Source organism: Trachypithecus francoisi, unplaced genomic scaffold (genome assembly GCF_009764315.1).
Source record: "Trachypithecus francoisi isolate TF-2019V2 unplaced genomic scaffold, Tfra_2.0 Lachesis_group13, whole genome shotgun sequence".
Taxonomy (NCBI): domain Eukaryota; kingdom Metazoa; phylum Chordata; class Mammalia; order Primates; family Cercopithecidae; genus Trachypithecus; species Trachypithecus francoisi.
In genome coordinates this window covers 13,594,379-13,613,694 of record NW_022681458.1, presented here as the reverse complement: position 1 = coordinate 13,613,694, position 19,316 = coordinate 13,594,379, and the positions used below count along the sequence as shown (strand labels likewise).

At 39.3% G+C, this 19,316-nt stretch overlaps 1 protein-coding gene and 1 long non-coding RNA gene across 5 annotated transcripts in view; one reads left to right on the top strand and one right to left on the bottom strand.

The window, feature by feature from the left end:
- The window catches only part of LOC117094434, an 88,895-nt gene that overhangs the window by 22,870 nt on the left and 46,709 nt on the right, over nt 1-19,316 (bottom strand). The window contains exon 3 of the long non-coding RNA XR_004441546.1: nt 382-487. This is a non-coding gene — a long non-coding RNA (uncharacterized LOC117094434). The remainder of the gene's footprint in view (nt 1-381; nt 488-19,316) is intronic.
- COL4A3 (collagen type IV alpha 3 chain) overlaps nt 1-19,316 on the top strand; it is a 148,579-nt gene that overhangs the window by 95,988 nt on the left and 33,275 nt on the right. For all 4 annotated transcript variants that reach the window (XR_004441545.1, XM_033229989.1, XM_033229990.1 and 1 more), the window contains 10 exons: nt 997-1,081; nt 2,274-2,309; nt 4,025-4,189; nt 6,674-6,766; nt 7,227-7,322; nt 10,126-10,196; nt 10,989-11,171; nt 13,155-13,323; nt 16,658-16,750; nt 17,685-17,789. Coding sequence is in view for 3 of the 4 variants with exons in the window: in XM_033229989.1 (XP_033085880.1) it covers nt 997-1,081; nt 2,274-2,309; nt 4,025-4,189; nt 6,674-6,766; nt 7,227-7,322; nt 10,126-10,196; nt 10,989-11,171; nt 13,155-13,323; nt 16,658-16,750; nt 17,685-17,789 (1,096 nt within the window). In the remaining variant the exon portion in view is untranslated. The remainder of the gene's footprint in view (nt 1-996; nt 1,082-2,273; nt 2,310-4,024; nt 4,190-6,673; nt 6,767-7,226; nt 7,323-10,125; nt 10,197-10,988; nt 11,172-13,154; nt 13,324-16,657; nt 16,751-17,684; nt 17,790-19,316) is intronic.

The following is a 19,316-nucleotide window of genomic DNA, read 5'->3' as shown; positions in this document are numbered from 1 at the left end:
ATGAGTTATTTTGTGAAATCACTTAGCACTGTGCCCAACATTTGGTAGGTGCACACATATCATTACAGATTTCATGGTGGACATTATTGTTATATTATTAATATAATACTTTTGTGATTTTATACATACTGCTTAACTACAAGGCTCTTGTTACTTTATCTTAAATAAGTCAACAAAGTAATTGATCCATCTAGCATATGAAAATACAAAGAGGTTTTTTTAAAACCTTTGATATTTCCACCTTGCTTCCTTCAAGAGAAATGTACTGAATGTTAAATGAAATCTATGTTTTCATTACATTTCAGAGGAATTCTTAGCACTTCTCTCTGTGTATTTTCTTATATTCGATTCCATATAACTCTGTTTGCAGCTTCTACTAACCTCAAAAGAAGTTCAACTTAGGAAGGAAACGGTTAAGAACACCGGCAATAGGTCCACTGAGCATGTCAGAAACAATATTCCTCGATTCTTGCAGGCCACAGGTTCCCTGGAATTTAAAGAAACAATAAATACAGTATTTGTTGATGTGTGGGTTCCATACACTTCCAAAATGGAAATAAGTTCAGTCCACCAGGACCAGCATTTTTGAAAAGTAAAATAGAATAGAATAAAAAGTATCGGGGTTGATCATATGTTGTAAGAATAAGTCATTATTTTGTGAAACTTTCATTTTTCTATACATATGCACACATACATAGGTATGTATGAATGTGTACATATAAATGTGGGTGTGTAACCTGAGTCACATCATAAAATGTATTTCTAATTGAAAGCCCATAAAATATCTGATACTGTGATACCACAAAGGTCTACTTATTTAAATTTTTCCACCTGCATTTACATGACTGTCATATACCTGCTAACATGTAAACCTATGAATTCAGGAAAAGAAGGAAGCCATCTTTGGGCCAAAATGAAGAAACTGAAGTAATTATGCTTGGTGAGCAGTCCATAAATAGCTATCATTTCTCTGTATTCATTTCTTTCTCCTCTAAGACAGAATATTATGACACATACCAGGAAAAGGGAGAGGAAGGCATTCCAGGCCCACCAGGGCCCAAAGGAGTTCGTGGCCCACAAGGTAAGAATAAATTTCTTCCCAGAGCATTTGCTGAACATATTTCTGGTTTTCTTTCAAGGTAATAAATAGCATGTGCTTATAGAGTTGACATGGGTGAGGAAAGGGAAGGGAGATCTCTTCATTTTCATAGGGCTGTTATTTTTTGATGTCTCCTACTCTTCATATTTTTATTTCATAGGTTGGTATACCGAGAAGGTAATTAAAGTATCTTTATGTAGCAAAGCATAAAGTTCAAATCTGTCATGGAAACACTTGCTGGAGGGCAGGAGGAGGGAGTACAAGGCATTGGCAATCTCAATGGGATTATGAAGGGAAAAATGGAGACCCTGAACAAACTCACAGAGATTTGCAAGGGGGAACTGAAACTCTGGTTTCCCGGCTCTTGGAACAATGATCTGTCCTTGATGCCATGAATTATTGTCACATGTACTTATACTGTATCTCTTTGGAGAAACCCAAAAGTTCTGGGCCAATCCCTCTCATCTCTGGCTACATATTGGAATCCCTGGGAACTTCTGTAATGGCCTCGCCAAGGTCCCACCCTGTCATTCTGATTTCATTGTCTGGAGGAGGGCTCTGGACACTGGTAGATGGTAAAAACTCCCTGGACTAGTCCAGCATGCAGCCAGGATTGGGAGCCACTGATCTGATCAAATTATTGATATGAAGAAGATTTCAAAGGAAAATTTTACTTAAAAGAATACAATTTCCCAGTGTCTTTAAATAAAAGGACAGATGAATACAGACATTGATATAGATTTTCTTAAAAATCTGGTTCACTTACTTATACATCACTCACATGTATATATAAAAGAATTATAACCCCCAGGATATTACAGGTGGAAGCAATCTAAGATGGAACACCAAGACAAACTGCAGATCCTGGATGTTCCAGCACTGTTTGATTTTCTGGCATCTGCACTTCCAGCAAAGTGCTGAACACACAACAGGCTCTTAGTAAATCTCTGTTGAATTACGGCGGCATGATTTACTTTTGAGTGTTAAATTTCTAAGGTTAGTTTTCTCTTGTCTAAATAAGAGAAAATTTCTAACGTTTGTCTAGGTGAGAGTAGGAACAAATACGAAAACTCTGTATTATTAACTATCATTATATTGTCACCCAAGATTTCAAAAGTGGATGGGATAGCATTTACATCTTTCTAAGCAATTAATTAATGTTATATATTCCCAGGTCCCAGTGGTCCCCCCGGAGTTCCTGGAAGTCCTGGTATGTCCATGTTTCTTAGGATACAAGTAGAAATGCTATTACAAAGGAAAATACACTGTCCTTTATTAATTTTGCATTATTTACATAAGACAAATGTTTCACTAACTGATCTAAAAGTGTTTCCAGGCTGGGTGCAATGGCTCATGCCTGTAATCCCAGTACTTTGGGAGGCTAAGGCGGGTGGATCACCTGAGGTCAGGAGTTCGAGACCAGCCTGGCCAACATGGTGAAACCCTGTCTCTACTAAAAATACAAAAAAAAAAAAAAAATCAGCTGGGCATGGTAGCGCACACCTGTAATCTGTAATTCCAGCTAGTCAGGAGGCTGAGGCAGGAGAATCGCTTGAACTTGGGAAGCAGAGGTTGCAGTGAGCTGAGATGGTGCCACTGCACTCCAGCCTGGGCAACAGAGTGAGACTCCATCTCAAAATAAAATAAAATAAAATAGTGTTTCCAGCTTCTTAAATTGTCATATTTGCAATTTATAGTGGAAGAAGGAGTGGAGCTGATACAAACTGATATAGAAATGCTCTTTTTCACTTCTCAGCAGTTTTAACTAAGTGTAAACGCCTTATTGTCAGGAATTTTTACAGTGACTTTGGGGTATGAGCAGGGGCCTTGAAACTCAGAGGAGGTACAGAAATAGAAAACAATGTCATGGTAAGGTGGTTGGTTGAAAATGGTAGTTTTCATAACATATCATGAGTTGCATAAGGATGCCTACATTACACTTTTTCTGTAAAGTTCTAAACTTTCATCTGTGACTGATTAGAGTGTTTACCTTTTGAGAGCGGAAAAAGAGTTGGATCAGGGATGGTCCACAGGGACTCATCAAGTAGAACTGTAGCGTGTTCTTTTTAATGAAAACAAAACTAAGAAAAAAGAGCAAAATTTGATAAACTATTGGGCAGGTGCCCTGCCACTGATCATATTTTTCTCTGTATAATGTATATTATACTACTTCATAATTTTGAAAATTACTCAAAATTAAGCAGACTGCAGAACTATAAGTGTACTATAATTCCACTATTAAAAAAATAGATACAGAAATGGATAAATATTATATGTACCTGCATATGCATGGAAAGATATATCTCACACTGTTAATAGTAGATATCTCTTACAGTTAGAATGGGGCAAAAAGATATTTTAGAGCTCTGACATTAAAGAAGGCCTCCTTTGAGACTATCCGCTCCTCACATTCTCACCATTTTAAGATTAGGGTGGGGGTTGTGCCACCAGGCACAGCTCCTTTCCCAGGAGGTGACCATCCCTCATCATACCCTTTTATGTCTAAGACAGTGGCAGGAATAAAGTCCACTTCACAACTTTCTCTCTTTCTCATTTTGGACACTGGAGGCATCCTCTAGTCTCTAATAAAAAAAAATATTTACAAAGTAGCATATATGGAAATATTCCTCACTTCCTTTTAAATAAAAAGATACAGTGCATTCCAAACTCTGTTTCAGTTTCTCGTAATAAATTAGACAAATTTTCTCGTGGGAATGGAATGTTCTGCACTTTGCTGTACTGTGGTTATTTAACAAGGCTACAGATGAAAAAAGCAAGGATATTCACTTTTTTATTTAAATGTGTTATGTACCTCGCCATTGTGCAATTTTTATAAATAAAATTATATTACTCTTGCAATTAAAAAATAAATTTGTATTAATCAGGAAAAAATATAAAATACAAGAAATGATTATTTTCTCCAAGGATCCTCAAGGCCTGGCCTCAGAGGAGCCCCTGGATGGCCAGGCTTGAAAGGAAGTAAAGGGGAACGAGGCCACCCAGGAAAGGATGCCATGGGGACTCCTGGGTCCCCAGGTTGTCCTGGTTCACCAGGCCCTCCAGGATCACCGGGACCTCCAGGACCACCAGGTAAAGATGTGGAAGGGGATCCCTTTTGTGTACAGCACCAAATGACAGATGTGTGCAAACCAGGGGCGACAAACCCTCCTCACAGCTTAGCCACCAGTCTCTGTGGTTTTTATGAGTTATCTTTCCGATGGTCTTCATTTCACTAACTCTCTGTGAAAGAAATTGATGCAATGACTACTTAACAAATGCAGCCAAGTCTTAGCCAGAGTTTCCCAGAGAGCAGAGCAGGAGGCAGGGACAAAGAGGGTGATGCGGGGAAGCATGGGTGGCTATCAAGTTGGCCTTGACCAAATGCAACTACCTGTTCAGCCCCAGAGACTATCTTCTAAGAAGCCTGTGTCGGGGAGAAAGAGGCAAGAGTGTATCCATTTGCTCCTAGTTCCCATGGGTCAAAGATTTCCCCCCAAGAGAGGAGCAGTCCCCCACCTCCCATCCTCCCACTTCCAGGCTGTGTCTGCATGGTTCCCAGGAAGTCCTATTCCTTGCCATCAGCAGGGAAGCCCCAGGACAGTAGGCCAGAGGTGTGCCGCATGGATGTAAGGCAACATGCTATGAGGTGAAGGAGTCAGAGATGACAGAGCTGTAGCCCAATGGACTTGAAGTGGTGCTCAGAGGTCCTGACACAGGCATCCTCTCCTTCGCATTCCTCTACAGAGCCCCCTAGCATTCTGTGTTGGCTCATAGGTACAAGAGGTCCTCACGAACATATTTTAACGTAGCTTTTCTGGGGCCAGGTGTGGTGGTGTGCCTATAATCCCAGCTTCTTCCAAGTCTCTTTTAAGATGGAGATTTAGTATCCTCTTTTTTTCTATGTCAAGGCTGACATACAGAGTTCACAGGACTAATGAAGCTAAAGCTGGGATCTGGGCCCAGGTGCTCGTGGCTCCCTCCCGGAGGTGTCATGCTCCCTCAGTGCCTGCTACACTCTGTCCAGGGGTCTTTACTTCCTACCATCCCTTCTCTAAGCAACACCCATCTGTCCTTCAGACTGCAGTTTCAAGTTCAAGTCCAGCAGAAAGCTTTCAGTGAGTCCACATCCTGTAACTGCCAAGGTTATCCCAACTGTAGAAGTTTTCACATTGCCTTATCTTTGTCTTTGTCGGTTTTTCTTACAAGAATCAAAGTATTTTGAGGTCAAAGACTATATCTTTTTAACTGTTTAAGCCCAGTATGTAGAATGGGGAACACTGCAGGTACTCGAGTATTTTTTTAATTAAGCATTAATTGAGTATGAAAATGTGTAAGTATACAAAAATGTATGAATGTAGTATTCATATAAGTCTACACTAAGTATTAAACTTTTATCAGATTGTACCATTTAAAGATGACCTTCCAGGTATTTTAAAGATGCAGAAAACTGATCACAAAATGGTCATTCTTCTGTGTTCCAATGAAGTTAAATGTTTCTAGTGGTACCTTGTTTTTCTGAAATTTGGGACAGCTATGGGACTGTTTTTAAATATTTACTTTAATCACCATTGCCTTCAACCTGTAATTGAAATGACAGAGCCAACCATTAGATTACTGTACACAATTAACCAGTTTAAGAGAATTAGCTGTTCATTGTAACATTACAGTAGCAGAAAATGTGGAAGCTGAAAAGAGCTTCCTTAGAGACCTGCCTTAAGAATGACGACTCAATTGATATGGACAAACAACAAAGAGAAAACAGATGATACCCTGAGTCAGAATCTATTTTTCTTTTTCTCAACATATATTATGCATCTACAGTATATCAGGAAAATACAATGTATCAAAAAATATCCAGAATAAGATTTGATCCTTTGCCCCAAGATGCTAAAGGGATTGTCTGTGTATTAGTCCGTTCTCAGGCTGCTAATAAAGACATACCTGAGACTGGGTAATTTATAAAGGAAAGAGGTTTAATTGACTCACAGTTCAGCATGGTTGGGGAGGCCTCAGGAAACTTACACTCATGGTAGAAGGGGAAGCAAACATGTCCTTCTTCACATGATGGCAACAAGGAGAAGTGCTGAGCAAAATGGGGAAAAGCCCCTTACAAAACCATCAGATCTCATAAGCACTCATTCATTATCACAAGAACAGCATGAGGGTAACCACCCCCATGATTAAATTACCTCCCACCAGGTTCGTTTCAAGACACATGGGGATTATAGAAGTACTACAATTCAAGATGAGATTTGGGTGCGGATACAGCCAAACCATATCAACTTGGAATAACTGGAAACAACTAAGATAAAATAGGTTGATTCTGTGACAAAAAAAAAAAAAAAATTTATAATGAGCTTTCGAAGACCAACTACCTTAAAAATGCCACATCTATGTAATATGAAGGGAAGAGCTGGTCACCATGTCTTCTCAGTTGCAGATAAACTTTTAAGACTAGGCTTCCAATACAAACATGAGAGAGATGCACTTTAAATAATACATATATTACAACACTCACTACATTGAAAAAAAAAACATAAATAAAAAATTGCCTTTGGTGCTGTATTTTTATAGGTGACATCATTTTTCGCAAGGGTCCACCTGGAGATCGCGGACTGCCAGGCTATCTAGGGTCTTCAGGAATCCCAGGCATTGATGGGCCCAAAGGTTGGTTCAATCAATAATGTTGTATTAGGATAAGTCTTTTTCATCATCATTATTATAATTGATTTTCCCCCTGAGATAACAATGATCCCAAATAGCTACCAGTCAGTGATGATTTTGTTTATCTGTAAATCAATAATTTATTTGGCACCTATGCAATAAATTGTTGGATATCCCTAAAATGTGAGTTTTCGCCTGCATGCAAGGAAAGAATCACTGAAATAGATGTTTTACGTTAGAGTCTTGGAATTTCCCCTTTCAGAAGAACTGTATAGCTCAGAACATTAAAGTAAGCAGATCTATAATAGATGAATTTTTAAATTAATATGTATAATGTCCTAGATAATTTTCACTACATAAAAATGTTTAAATGTAATAAATGATAGTGTGGTTGGAAAATACTTGTTTTTTTCTGAGGATGGGGTGTACCTTTATAAGTAATCCTAGTGTACTCTCGTTGTAGGAGAACCAGGCCTGCTGTGTACACAGTGCCCTTATATCCCAGGGCCCCCCGGTCTCCCAGGATTGCCAGGGTTACATGGTGTAAAAGGAATCCCAGGTACAAACAATTTGCATGCAAGTGTTTTTGCAAGCACAAAAGGGTCAATACACTGGAAGAAAATAAAAGCATTTGATAGGTGGATGTCATGACGTGGTTTATGTGAACTTGGAGGGAGAGTTTCAAAAACATATATTTTATTAACATAAAGTCAGCCAAGAAAAGCTGGTATTTTTCCCTGTTCCATTTTAGTTGCTGACCCCTAGCAAAGTATTGTGTTAGGCAGGAATTGTCAACACAGAGTCCTACAAGAGAACAGCAGTTAACTAAAGGCAGTGAAGCAGCTGCATGAAACACATACCCTCTTTCTCTTCCATAAAGAAACATGCTCTCTCCCTTTTTTCTCAAAAGACACAACCCTACTCAGTCCATTTTTTCATGTTCCTACTTTTAAGAGTCACAGGAATGTGCGGTATTTCACTTTCTTCTTAAGGATGCAAATGCTATTTTAAAAAATTGCAACATCCTCAGTGCTGGGGACAAGAGAGTTGCAGAACTACAGTAAACAAACTGAGGGCACATTTGAACGGGCCAGCAGGCACTTGCTTCCAGCCCATTGTTACTGTGCAACATGTTAGGCCCTGCATTAATAAATTTTCCAAGTTTTCATCAGAAGAAAGGAATTGGAATTTTTATTTAAATCTCATGGTGTTTTTTAAAAAAAATATTAGCCACTAAGTCAAATTTTGAAAGGGGGGAAAAAAAACAAAACATTTTATAGTCAGTGTCCTGAGGCTTAAATAAAGGATGATTCACAAGTCTCCTCTTGACAACTCTGTACCAGGCCAGGACTCTCTGTCCCACATGGTTACTCATGGCTGTCACCACCTCTGCTTTTGACCTCCCCGTCTTCAGTCACAGAACTGCCTATGGGTAAAACTTTGAAGTACAAAACATCTCTGTTTATTGACTGCGTTCCTCTGCCCCTTGTGCCACTCCCCTGTCTACACAGGGCCTCTCTCTCCCTTGCTACCACCCACAGTCCTGACTCTGCCACCAGCACCTTGGTCTTCAGACAGTGTCATCAAATTATGTATCATTAACCAGTAAGAGTTGAAGTTACAGAGCCCTTGGTCTGTGTGTTGGGCACTGTTTTAAGTGTCTTATGTGCCTCCATTCCTTTATTTCTCACATCAACCCTAGAGGTTGGTGCTGTAATTAACCCCATTTGACAGATGAGGAAGCTGAGGCATCAGGTGGCACAGCTGATAATGTGGTAGAGACTGAACTTAAATCCAGAGGCGTGCTCTTGCCCTCCACGCCTGCATCCCCTGACCGCAGTGCTGTCGCCTGTCTCCTAGGGGGCTGCTTTTGGGGAGTTAATCCAAAGGTCTACCTGGCAACCTGGATAGGGAATATGATATGTTATCTCCATCCAGTAGCCATTTGCATTGGCATAGGGTCTTCTGGGAGACTGGGTCTCAATCCAAAGAAGAAAGACTAATGGCGGCAGCTGTGGTCCAGCCACTGGATGACATGCACTTGGGCAGGGATCCTTTGTCCCCTCAGGTCCCACTCACTTCTCCTTTATGAAGGCCTCTGCTACTTTCAGTGGCTGCCCCTGCCCTGGCTCACAGGCTTGTGCAGGAAGGAGGAGTGGAGAGGTAGGGACTGTTCCTCATGTCACTCCTGTTCAGTATCCAAATATCCAAGGGAAGTGTTCTATTAAAACAAAAACCAAAAGGAAGAAAATGAAGGAGGGAAATAAGGAGGAAAAACAATAAAAGATAAAAAATCATTATTTTCCTAGACTCTCCTCGAGTCTCCTCCTTGGCTCAAGGTGAGCAAGTGAGCAGCTCACTGATGTTGTCCACTCATTGCATTGTTGTATTTTTCATAGTTTCTCTACATTTGGCCTATCCAGGTGCAGCTCAAAGAAGATATGTAAGCAGTAAAATGGTTTGGATCCCTATAAAAATATACACCCCAGCTCAATAGCTTGCAAAAAAAATAGAATCCGAATAAATATGTGTTGATTAACTGACCAAAGACCCACCCAGAAAGTCATTTAAAGGGATCATCTTTACAGATATTTAAATATCTATGGGAAATATAAAATTGTACAATAAAATGCAATTTGTCAAGAGACATTCAAAACCTTAGAAAAGTTTGTGACCATTTGCCTCTGCCATTATACTTTTAAAAATTTATTATAAAGGAAATAATTGGATAAATCTGGAAGCTAAATACCCAGAGACATTTTTCAAAGCATTGTTTACAACAGTCAAAAGTTGAAAAATGTCTAGCTAACGTCTAAATGTCTAAAAACAGCATTTAGCTAAATAAATGATGGCTCACCAACACAATAGGCAGCATGCAGCCATTTAAAACGAAGCTATAAATTCATACTTATTGACATGTGTATACTATAATTCCAAAATAGTGTGTATATGAGTCCTATGCACTTATGGATATAAAAATTTATCATTAATATACGTTAAACTTTAGCAAATATTATCTTCTGGTAGTAGATTTATAGGTGATTTTTAGTCTCTTCTTTCTGCATAATTTTCTTATAATGAGCATATATTACTTTTAAAAGTAATATATACTCAGAAAAAATAAAGATATAATCTTAAAATTATGAAGATTAAATTTTAAGAAGCTAAGATCTGAGTTACTTTTTCCATGATCTTTTGTTCTGTTATTTACTCCCATTCTCTTACTGCATTTATGTTTTATGACAGAAGCTGTCTTTCTTTCCCCATAAGAAAACACTCTATTTTCTTCATACATTGTATTACCCTGTCTACTCAGAGTTGGCGTTCAATGAGGAGTTAGTTAATAATTCGTTGATTTGCAGGAAGACAAGGTGCAACTGGCTTGAAAGGAAGCCCAGGGTCCCCAGGAAATACAGGTCTTCCAGGAATTCCAGTAAGATTTCATGTTTTTAAATCTTTAGCTTCGATTTGAAAAAGTGCACACTCTAGAAATACGGTTGCAACACACTTGTTAGTTTGGTGCCTTGCAAACAGTAGGCACTTAATAGATACCTGTTGATTAAATGAATAAATCTGTGACTGATTAAGTGAATGAGTCAATGAATTTATAAACAGTTTGAAATGGTATCAGAAACAGAAAACAGATTAGTGGTTGCCTAGGGCTGAGGGTGGGAACAGAGGTTCATTGCAAATGGGTTTGAGGGAATTTGGGAGCGTGATGGAGATGTTTAAACATGATTGTGGTGATTGTGGCACGATTCTATGAATTTACTAAAAATCACTGAATTGTACTCTTATAAAGGAGAAATTTTATGGTATGTAAATTATACCACAGTAAGTCTGTGGTATAATTAGAATCTTGATTGTCATAGTGAACCAAAAAGTTATAGATAAATATATTTAGATCGAATTATTCAGAGAGGCTTGTTAAAATTTACCAATATTCGAACATAACCTGAATTATGGTGATTGTTCTATGGTATTGAATTAGATTATTGTGTGTATTGTTTTGAATTATACTACCTAACTGAATTATTTTTCAGTTTTGGAAGTTAACAACAAAGCAAAACAAACAAAATGCTTGAAATAATACTTGTGGACCAAAGAAAGTGTGTTGAAAAAATTCATGTTAAAATTCAAAAGTTCTTGTCCACACTGTTTTTAAGATTGACACAAGAAGAATTCTAACAAAATATAATGCAGATTCATTTCTGTACTACCCTAGGGTTTCCCAGGTGCCAAGGGTGACCGAGGACTTAAAGGAGAAAAAGGTGAAACACTTCAGCCTGAGGGACAAGTTGGTGCCCCAGGGGACCCGGGGCTCAGAGGTCAACCTGGGAGAAAGGGCTTCGAGGGAATTCCTGGAACTCCGGGAGTGAAAGGATTACCAGGACCTAAAGGCGAACTGGTTGGTATTTAGCAACTTTACCCTCCCTATGAATGAAGTACTCTGAAGTTTAGAGATAAAAGTGATTTCTTTTCCAAAAATGGCCGCTCAGCACAGTTCGTCGCTCTAACTGCAGAATGAAGCATCTTCAAATTAGCAGGAATAACCCAAGCAAATAGTTATAGTATTTTGATAAAATAAATAGGTAGCATTCAGTGATTTCAACCAAATAAAATTCTATATTGATAACAACCCTATCTCATACACAAATTACAGTTCCATATTTGTATCAAATGAGTCCATGGAAAGGTTCAGAAAATGATATATAGTGGAAAGTTTAATAAATATTTTGGGGTCTATGTCCATACTTTAAAGTAAAAATAAATGCATTAGAAGACAGCATATTCAGAGATATCATAGTCAAATAAAGAGACTGTTTTGTCATTTAAGATATTTAAGTTTATGTAAATTTAATCACTTTTCATGAAAGAATTTCTCACGTTTAATTGAGGTAACATCTATCAAGATCTTTTTTTTTTTTTCCTTTTTTTTTTTTTTTTTTGGCGGGGCGGGCAGTGTTGCCCAGGCTGAGTGCAATGGTGCACTCTCAGCTCACTGCAACCTCCATCTCCCGGGTTCAAGCGATTCTCCCACCTTAGCCTCCTGAGTAGCTGGGATCACAGGCATGTGCCACCACACCCAGCTAATTTTGTATTTTTAGTAAAGATGGGGTTTTACCATGTTGGCCAGGGTGGTCTCGAACTCCTGACCTCAGGTGATCTGCCCACCTCAGCCTCCCAAAGTGCTGGGATTACAGGTGTAAGTCAACGCACCCAGCCCTAAGATTTGTTTTAAAATGTCATAGAGTGAGAGGGTGAGCACCTGTCATCATAACGTATTTACAAGAGGTTTGCAAGGGATGCTGCCCAAACTATGAAATACCAGTTTCTCCTGGGACTAACCTGTGTTATCCAATAAAACAGATTTTACCTCAAACAGGTTTGGAGAAACTTGGTAAACAAATTTAAAGATTCATTTACAGACCCTTTAATGTCAGAACATGACCTGTGAGTCTTCCACATGAAGGTAAGCTATCTGGTCTTTCCTAAATGCTTCTGACTACAAAATCCTTTTTGGCTGGCAGCATCTACAGGGCCAGCAGTTCTCAGACCCTGCCTTGGCCAAGTCCCAGGCTGTTCACTTTGTGGTAGTTATGCTTATAAAGCGACAGTGCCAGAATTCTGTTGGTCTAGTATTAAGAGAATTTGTATGATGTCCCTACTTGCATCTCACTTTCTTTATAAGTTCTGGTAAAGATATTCCATAAAGTAAATGAGAGAAAAATCAAGGTGGTGATTTGTGGAGGCTTACATCCTGTCATTAAAAAAGGAGACAGACCACTTAGCCATCTGATGATATTGAACAATGAAAAATTGAGTCAAATTTATTTCAGAGGGCCATGTTGGGAAGGAAGAGGGCTTAAATTATTTTGTCAAATTCAACTTCTTTTAAATCTACAAATCATTTTCAAGGTTATAGCATATGAAGATTTAAAACTAGACAGTTTATGAGAGAAAATGGAAGTGGGAAATCCCCTTTGTCATGAAAATACCTGGTGAAAACACAAGTAAAGGTTTGCTGTACTCACTTTATTTCAGAAATATAACATTATCATAAAAATCACTGCTAAAGTCATTTGAACTACTGTCAATTTGAACTTAGTTCTAGTGGCTATTATTATATGAGAGATCTGTCATTGTAAGATATCTCAAGTGGGACTCAAGACAGTTCCAAGTTCAAAAAATGTTGCTAAACTCCAAAGGACACAAAATGGCAGAAACCTGCAGTGCTCTTATTTTAGTAATAATTCTCATCAAATGCCAAATGCTTTTAATTCAAGATCTCAATGACAGCCTAACTGGTATTCATATCTGGAGGACGATTAACCTGTCGTAAGAAGATACCAGAATGAAGCACGATTCAAACACATTCGTGTTGTCACAGGCTCTGAGTGGTGAGAAGGGGGACCAAGGTCCTCCAGGGGATCCTGGCTCCCCTGGGTCCGCAGGACCTGCAGGACCAGCTGGACCACCTGGCTACGGACCCCAAGGAGAACCTGGTCCCCAGGGCATGCAAGGAGTTCCTGGAGCCCCTGGACCACCCGGAGAAGCCGGTTGGTTAGTTTTCTTTCCAGTCCTGTTTTCCGATGGAGTGGGTTGATTGTTTCTAGAGCTAACGAAGCTTCTTGAAGACTAAGGAAAATATAGAAACTTGCTTTTAATGAATAGAATATGTCATCTCACAGATGCCAGGAAAGAATATGTAGGGTATGTTAGAGAAAACTCATCTTTTCTCCATTACTGGGCAATTCAACTGAAATTTCCTAGGATATTCCATATCTATTACTTATATAAATATATGAAATGAATAGATGCTAAGCGTTATTGCAAATTTGTTTTTTGTGTGTGTGTTTTTAGAGACAGGGTCTCACTCTGTTGCCAGACTGGAGTGCAGTGGCATAATTATAGTTTACTGCATCCTCAAACTTCTGGGCTTAATAGATCCTCCCACCTGGTCTCCTGAGTAACTGGGGCTATAGGCGTGTGTCACCACGACCAGCTAACTTACATTTTATTTTTATTTTGTGTAGAGACAGGATCTTGCTGTTTGTCCAGGCTGATCTCCATCTCCCAAGCCCAAACAATCCTTGCTTCAGCCTCCCAAAGTGCTAGGATTACAGGTGTGAGCCACTGTGCCCAGCCACAAATTTGTTGATTTTGATCCGTAACTCAATAGGCAGGTTACAAATAAAAGTTTAAAATATCTAAGACAAATGAAGGAAATGGTCTGATAATAGTTTAAAAGTCCAGGTAACTTTTGGGATATACATATACTGGCCATAGTTCTGAATTCAGGAGTTGGCTGAAGGTCAGAATAGCATGCTACTGACAGTTTTAAGCAAATAATGCCACCATGGTCATGTTTTACTTCTAAAATCACTTTAGGCTGGGCACAGTGACTCACACCTATAATCCCAGCCTTTTGGAAGGCCAAGATGGGCAGATCACTTGAGGTCAGAAGTTCAAGACCAGCCTGGTCAACATGGCGAATCCCTCTCTCTACTAAAAATACAAAAATCAGCTGAGCATGGTGGCACATACCCACAGTTCCAGCTACTTGGAAGGCTGAGGTAGGAGAATCACTTGAACCTGGAAGGTGGAGGTTGCAGTGAGCCGAGATCATGCTACTGCACTCCAGCCTGGGCAACAGAATGAGACAATGTCTCAAAAATAAATAAATAGATATATAGGTAGGTAGGTAGATAGATAGATAGATAGATAGATAGATAGATAGATAAAATAAAATAAAATCACTTTAAAGGGTGAGACCCAGTAAACCCATGGTCTCTAAACCATTTTATAGTATCTTCCCTCATTGGTAAAACTTTTAGAGTACACAACCTTACATTATGTGTTATAAATGTATGCATCATTTCTGTCCACACATGCATGTAAATCTTAAATCTTACGACTTTCTCTATATATTAAATAAATAAATATTTATGTTTATCCGCACCTTACTTTGGAGGCTGTTATTCTTTTTTTCTTTTTTTTTTTTTTTTTTTTTTTTCTGAGATGGAGTCTTGCTCTGTCGCCCAGGCTGGAGTGTAATGTTGCAATCTTGGCTCACTGCAACCTCCGCCTCCTGGGTTCAAGAGATTCTCCTGTCTCATCCTCCCGAGTAGCTGGGATTACAGGCACCTGCCACCATGCCAGGCTAATTTTTGTATTTTTAGTGGAGATGGGATTTCACCATGTTGGCCAGGCTGGTCTTGAACTCCCGACCTCAGGTGATCTACCTGCCTCGGCCTCCTAAAGTGCTAGGATTACAGGTATGAGCCACTATGCCTGGCTGAAGGAGGCTGCTGTTCTAATCCAGGTACTAGCAAACGGTGGTGGACCACTGTCCAAGTCCAGCCCACTGCCTGATTTTCTATCAGGCTAAGATTTTGTATCAAGCTAAGAATGGTTTTCACATTTTCAAATGATCGAAAAAATATTTAATGATATTTTGTGATACATGAAAATTATATGAAATTCAAATTAGAGTATCCATAAATAAAGTTTCTTGGAACACAGCCACACTCCTGTATGTACTGTCTCTGGCTGCTTTTATGCTACAATGGCGGAACTGAGTAGCTGAGTAGATTTGAATCACGAAGCCTAAATTTCTTACTATCTGGTCCTTTACAGCAAAAGTTTATTTAGCCCTGTTCTAATCCATCACCAAATGCTCTATTGTTGTTGCTGTTTTTGTTGTTGTTTTTTGAGATGGAGTCTTGCTCTGCCACCCAGGCTGGAGTACAGTGGTGTGATCTCGGCTCACTGCAACCTACATCTCCTAGATTCAAGGGATTCTCGTGCCTCAGCCTCCCGAGTAGTTGGGATTACAGGCACACACCACCACACCTGGTTAATTTTTGTATTTTTAGTAGAGACAGGGTTTACTATGTTGGCCAGGCTGGGTCTTGAACTCCTGACCTCAAGTGATCCACCCACCTAGGCCTCCCAAAGTGCTGAGATTACAGGTGTGAACCACCACGCCCGGCCTCTTCTGTTATTTCTAAGTGTGAATCTTTACTAAAGGACTCCATTGTCATAAAATATATTATTATCAAAATTGTCTCATCACATACTGTAAACCTACTTTTTCTATAAATAAATGACTATATGGACAACACTTATCACTAAACATATTTTTAATGTTTGCCACTGTGGTCAGAATGTTATGTCATGTCCTTATCTGCTGAGTAGGCATTCTTTCCCTTATGACAGAGAACTTACCAGACAGGTTAAGAAAAGTGTCCAAGTTCATAAACCCACATCAGCCTTGCCCATATCAAAACTTACTATTTCATTCAATAGGCTTCCTGTGGAAACTAGTCACCCAATAAATAAGTATCCTATCAGTATTCACCAACGTTTAAACTTAATTCCATATTATCAATTATTTGGAATAGGCTGTTTTCAATAGACCAGCATGTTAGGCTATTAATTTCCCTTTTAGAAAAAAAATAGAAGTGCAGCTCGCTGCCAGCGCTCATTTAATTTTACATAAACACGTTCTTTGAGGCTGAAGCAAATCTGATTTTCAATGTGAAATAAAATACAACAACTGTTCTTGGAGTTATTTCTAAACAGAACTTGTCTCTAATCCTAATATAAGGGGGTCAAGTTAGGACTGTCATCTGTGAGTTATCTCAGAGTAAACAGGAAACGGGTTAAAACAATTAGACAATTGTCTAAACTTATAAATATTTGTTGATTCAATACGAAAGTTTCTATGGGCTGGTCGTCCTTAAGCTAGTTTTGAAGCCTGTGAAAACAGACGTTATTTTTTATTTTCTTTGGGATATGTTTATAAACCCTTTATAATCGTATTTTCCCCTATCATCTAAGACAAGCTTCAGTATATACCCCAATCTTATGACCACAACTTTCCTTAAGGTCCTAGGGGAGAACTCAGTGTTTCAACACCAGTTCCAGGCCCACCAGGACCTCCAGGGCCCCCTGGCCATCCTGGCCCCCAAGGTCCACCTGGTAAGTACCCTCTGCCAAATCTGGTGCATGGCATCAGACAACACCCTGACTCTCTTGGAAAAATACTGTCCCCATTATAAGGAAAAAAATGTATTCATTGGCTCCAAAAGAGAGCACAGGGCAGTGTCTTATCTGATAAGCAAGCAGGCTGGGGACTTGCTGTAGTTCTCTGAGGTTATCCAAATTATTCTAACTAACTGGTGCTTCTAATATAAAGGTTCCAGAGGAGAACCGATGTAACTACTTAAGAGGGATTTTAGAGCAGCAAGTGATGTTTGCCCACTGGTAACTTGTTAGGATATTTTCCATAGCATCTTCATTTGAAAACTGAATTTCTTTGCCAACGTGATGTAAAATTGAGTTTTGCATGCATGGAGGGAGACTTACATAGTTCAAGACATCTAGAATATTTCCCATTAGGAATTAAATTACATTGACAAAATTCTTTGCAATTCCTAAAGATTAGTCCATTGGATAGGGAGAGGGAAGGGGAGCATATGATTGGGGTTGTGTTAAAACATTTTTCTTGGCTGGGCGTGGTGGCTCCCGCCTATAATCCCAGCACTTTGGGAGGCCGAGGCAGGCAGATCATGAGGTCAGGAGATCGAGACTATCCTGGCTAACCTGGTAAAACCCCATCTCTACTAAAAATACAAAAAAAATTAGCTGGGCATGGTGGTGAGCACCTGTAGTCCCAGCTACTCGGGAGGCTGAGGCAGAAGAATGGCGTGAACCCAGGAGGCGGAACTTGCAGTGAGCCAAGATCATGCCACCGCACTCCAGCCTGGGCGACAGAGCGAGACTCCATCTCAAAAAAAAAAAAACGTAATGTGCAAAAGGGATAGGATGACACAAAGAACTTAGACATTTTCTTTTATAACAAGATTAAGGAAAGTTGCTGATGTGGAGATGCATATGTATATTTGTTTTTAAGGTATGCCTGGATCTATGGGGAAATGTGGAGATCCTGGTCTTCCAGGACCTGACGGTGAACCAGGAATTCCGGGAATTGGATTTCCTGGGCGTCCTGGACCTAAGGGTAAATTTAAAATTTTTTCAAACATAAAGTTCGTTGTGGATATTTAGAAGAGGTATATATGTATAAGTAAAATGAGTAAAATACAATATAAAGATATAGAGGATATAAGATATAAAAATGAGTAAAATAGGAAATATCCATAATACTCTTTAAAATGTTTTCTGGCCAGACACAATGGCTCACGCCTGTAATCCCACACCTTGGGAGACTGAGGTGGGCAGATCACTTGAGGTCAGGAGTTCGAGACCAGCCTGACCAACATGGTGAAACCCAGACTCTATTACAAATACAAACATTAGCCTGGTGTGGTGCCACGTGCTTGTAATCTCAGCTACTCAGGAGGCTGAGGTGCAAGATTTGCCTCAAAAAAAAAAAAAATGTTTTCTAAGAGCCATAAATGGAAAAAAATCTTATAATAATACGTTAGGTGAAAAGGCAGAATTTACATTGATTTATGCAATTTCATTTCAGTTGTATTTTTTAAAACACATAGAAAACAACTAGAAGGAAATTCACCAAAATGGTAATAGTGAACCTTGATTTGTTGGATTTCAAAAACATTTTTGATACTTCTCTATCAATGCCTGCATCTTTTACATGTATACATTTCTTTTTTTTTTTAATAAGAAAGGAACTATTAAATCACAAAATAGCTGATTTCCCCATACACTCCAAAATAAATTACAGAATTTATTTTCCTTTAGGAAAAACAATGCTGTTTCCCCTTAAAGAGGAAACACTCCAAAAAAAATCTAGATGCTGAGAACTCACACAATGACATAAACCTGCCCACTGACAAGTACATGAAAGTCCTGTCCAGGATGACATATGAATAACCTGAGTCCCTGGATTCTCACACAGAACTGCAAGTTTTATGACAATTTCATGTTTGTTACAATATTATTTAAAATGTTTGTCAAAAATAGCATCCATGTTTTGGTGTTTCAGCTCCTGGATTAGTATGTCATCAGTGTTTATTATACATTAATTTTGCCCAAATATGAGAATATTGATTTCGATTTATGAGTATTTGAAATGGAAAACATAATCACATTTCTCATGGAGTCTCAAGAATGGCTTTGAGTCCAATTTCTTGGTTTTCTTCCTAATGATCTGTGAAGTAAGGGAGCCTGGCTCACATCTGTACTTCATTCTTCTTGGACCCTGCATTAATAAATTACATCCCTACTTTGTAACTCTAGGTATTGACTCTCTGGAAGAAGACTGTTGACTATGGGAAACAGAACTAACCCAAGAGCTCCTTGAAAGTGGAGATTTTACGCCGGGCGCGGTGGCTCACGCCTGTAATCCCAGCACTTTGGGAGGCCGAGACGGGCGGATCACGAGGTCAGGAGATCGAGACCATCCTGGCTAACACGGTGAAACCCCGTCTCTACTAAAAATACAAAAAATTAGCCGGGCGGGTGGCGGACGCCTGTAGTCCCAGCTCCACAGGAGGCTGAGGCAGGAGAATGGCGTGAACCCGGGAGGCGGAGCTTGCAGTGAGCGGAGATTGCGCCACTGCAC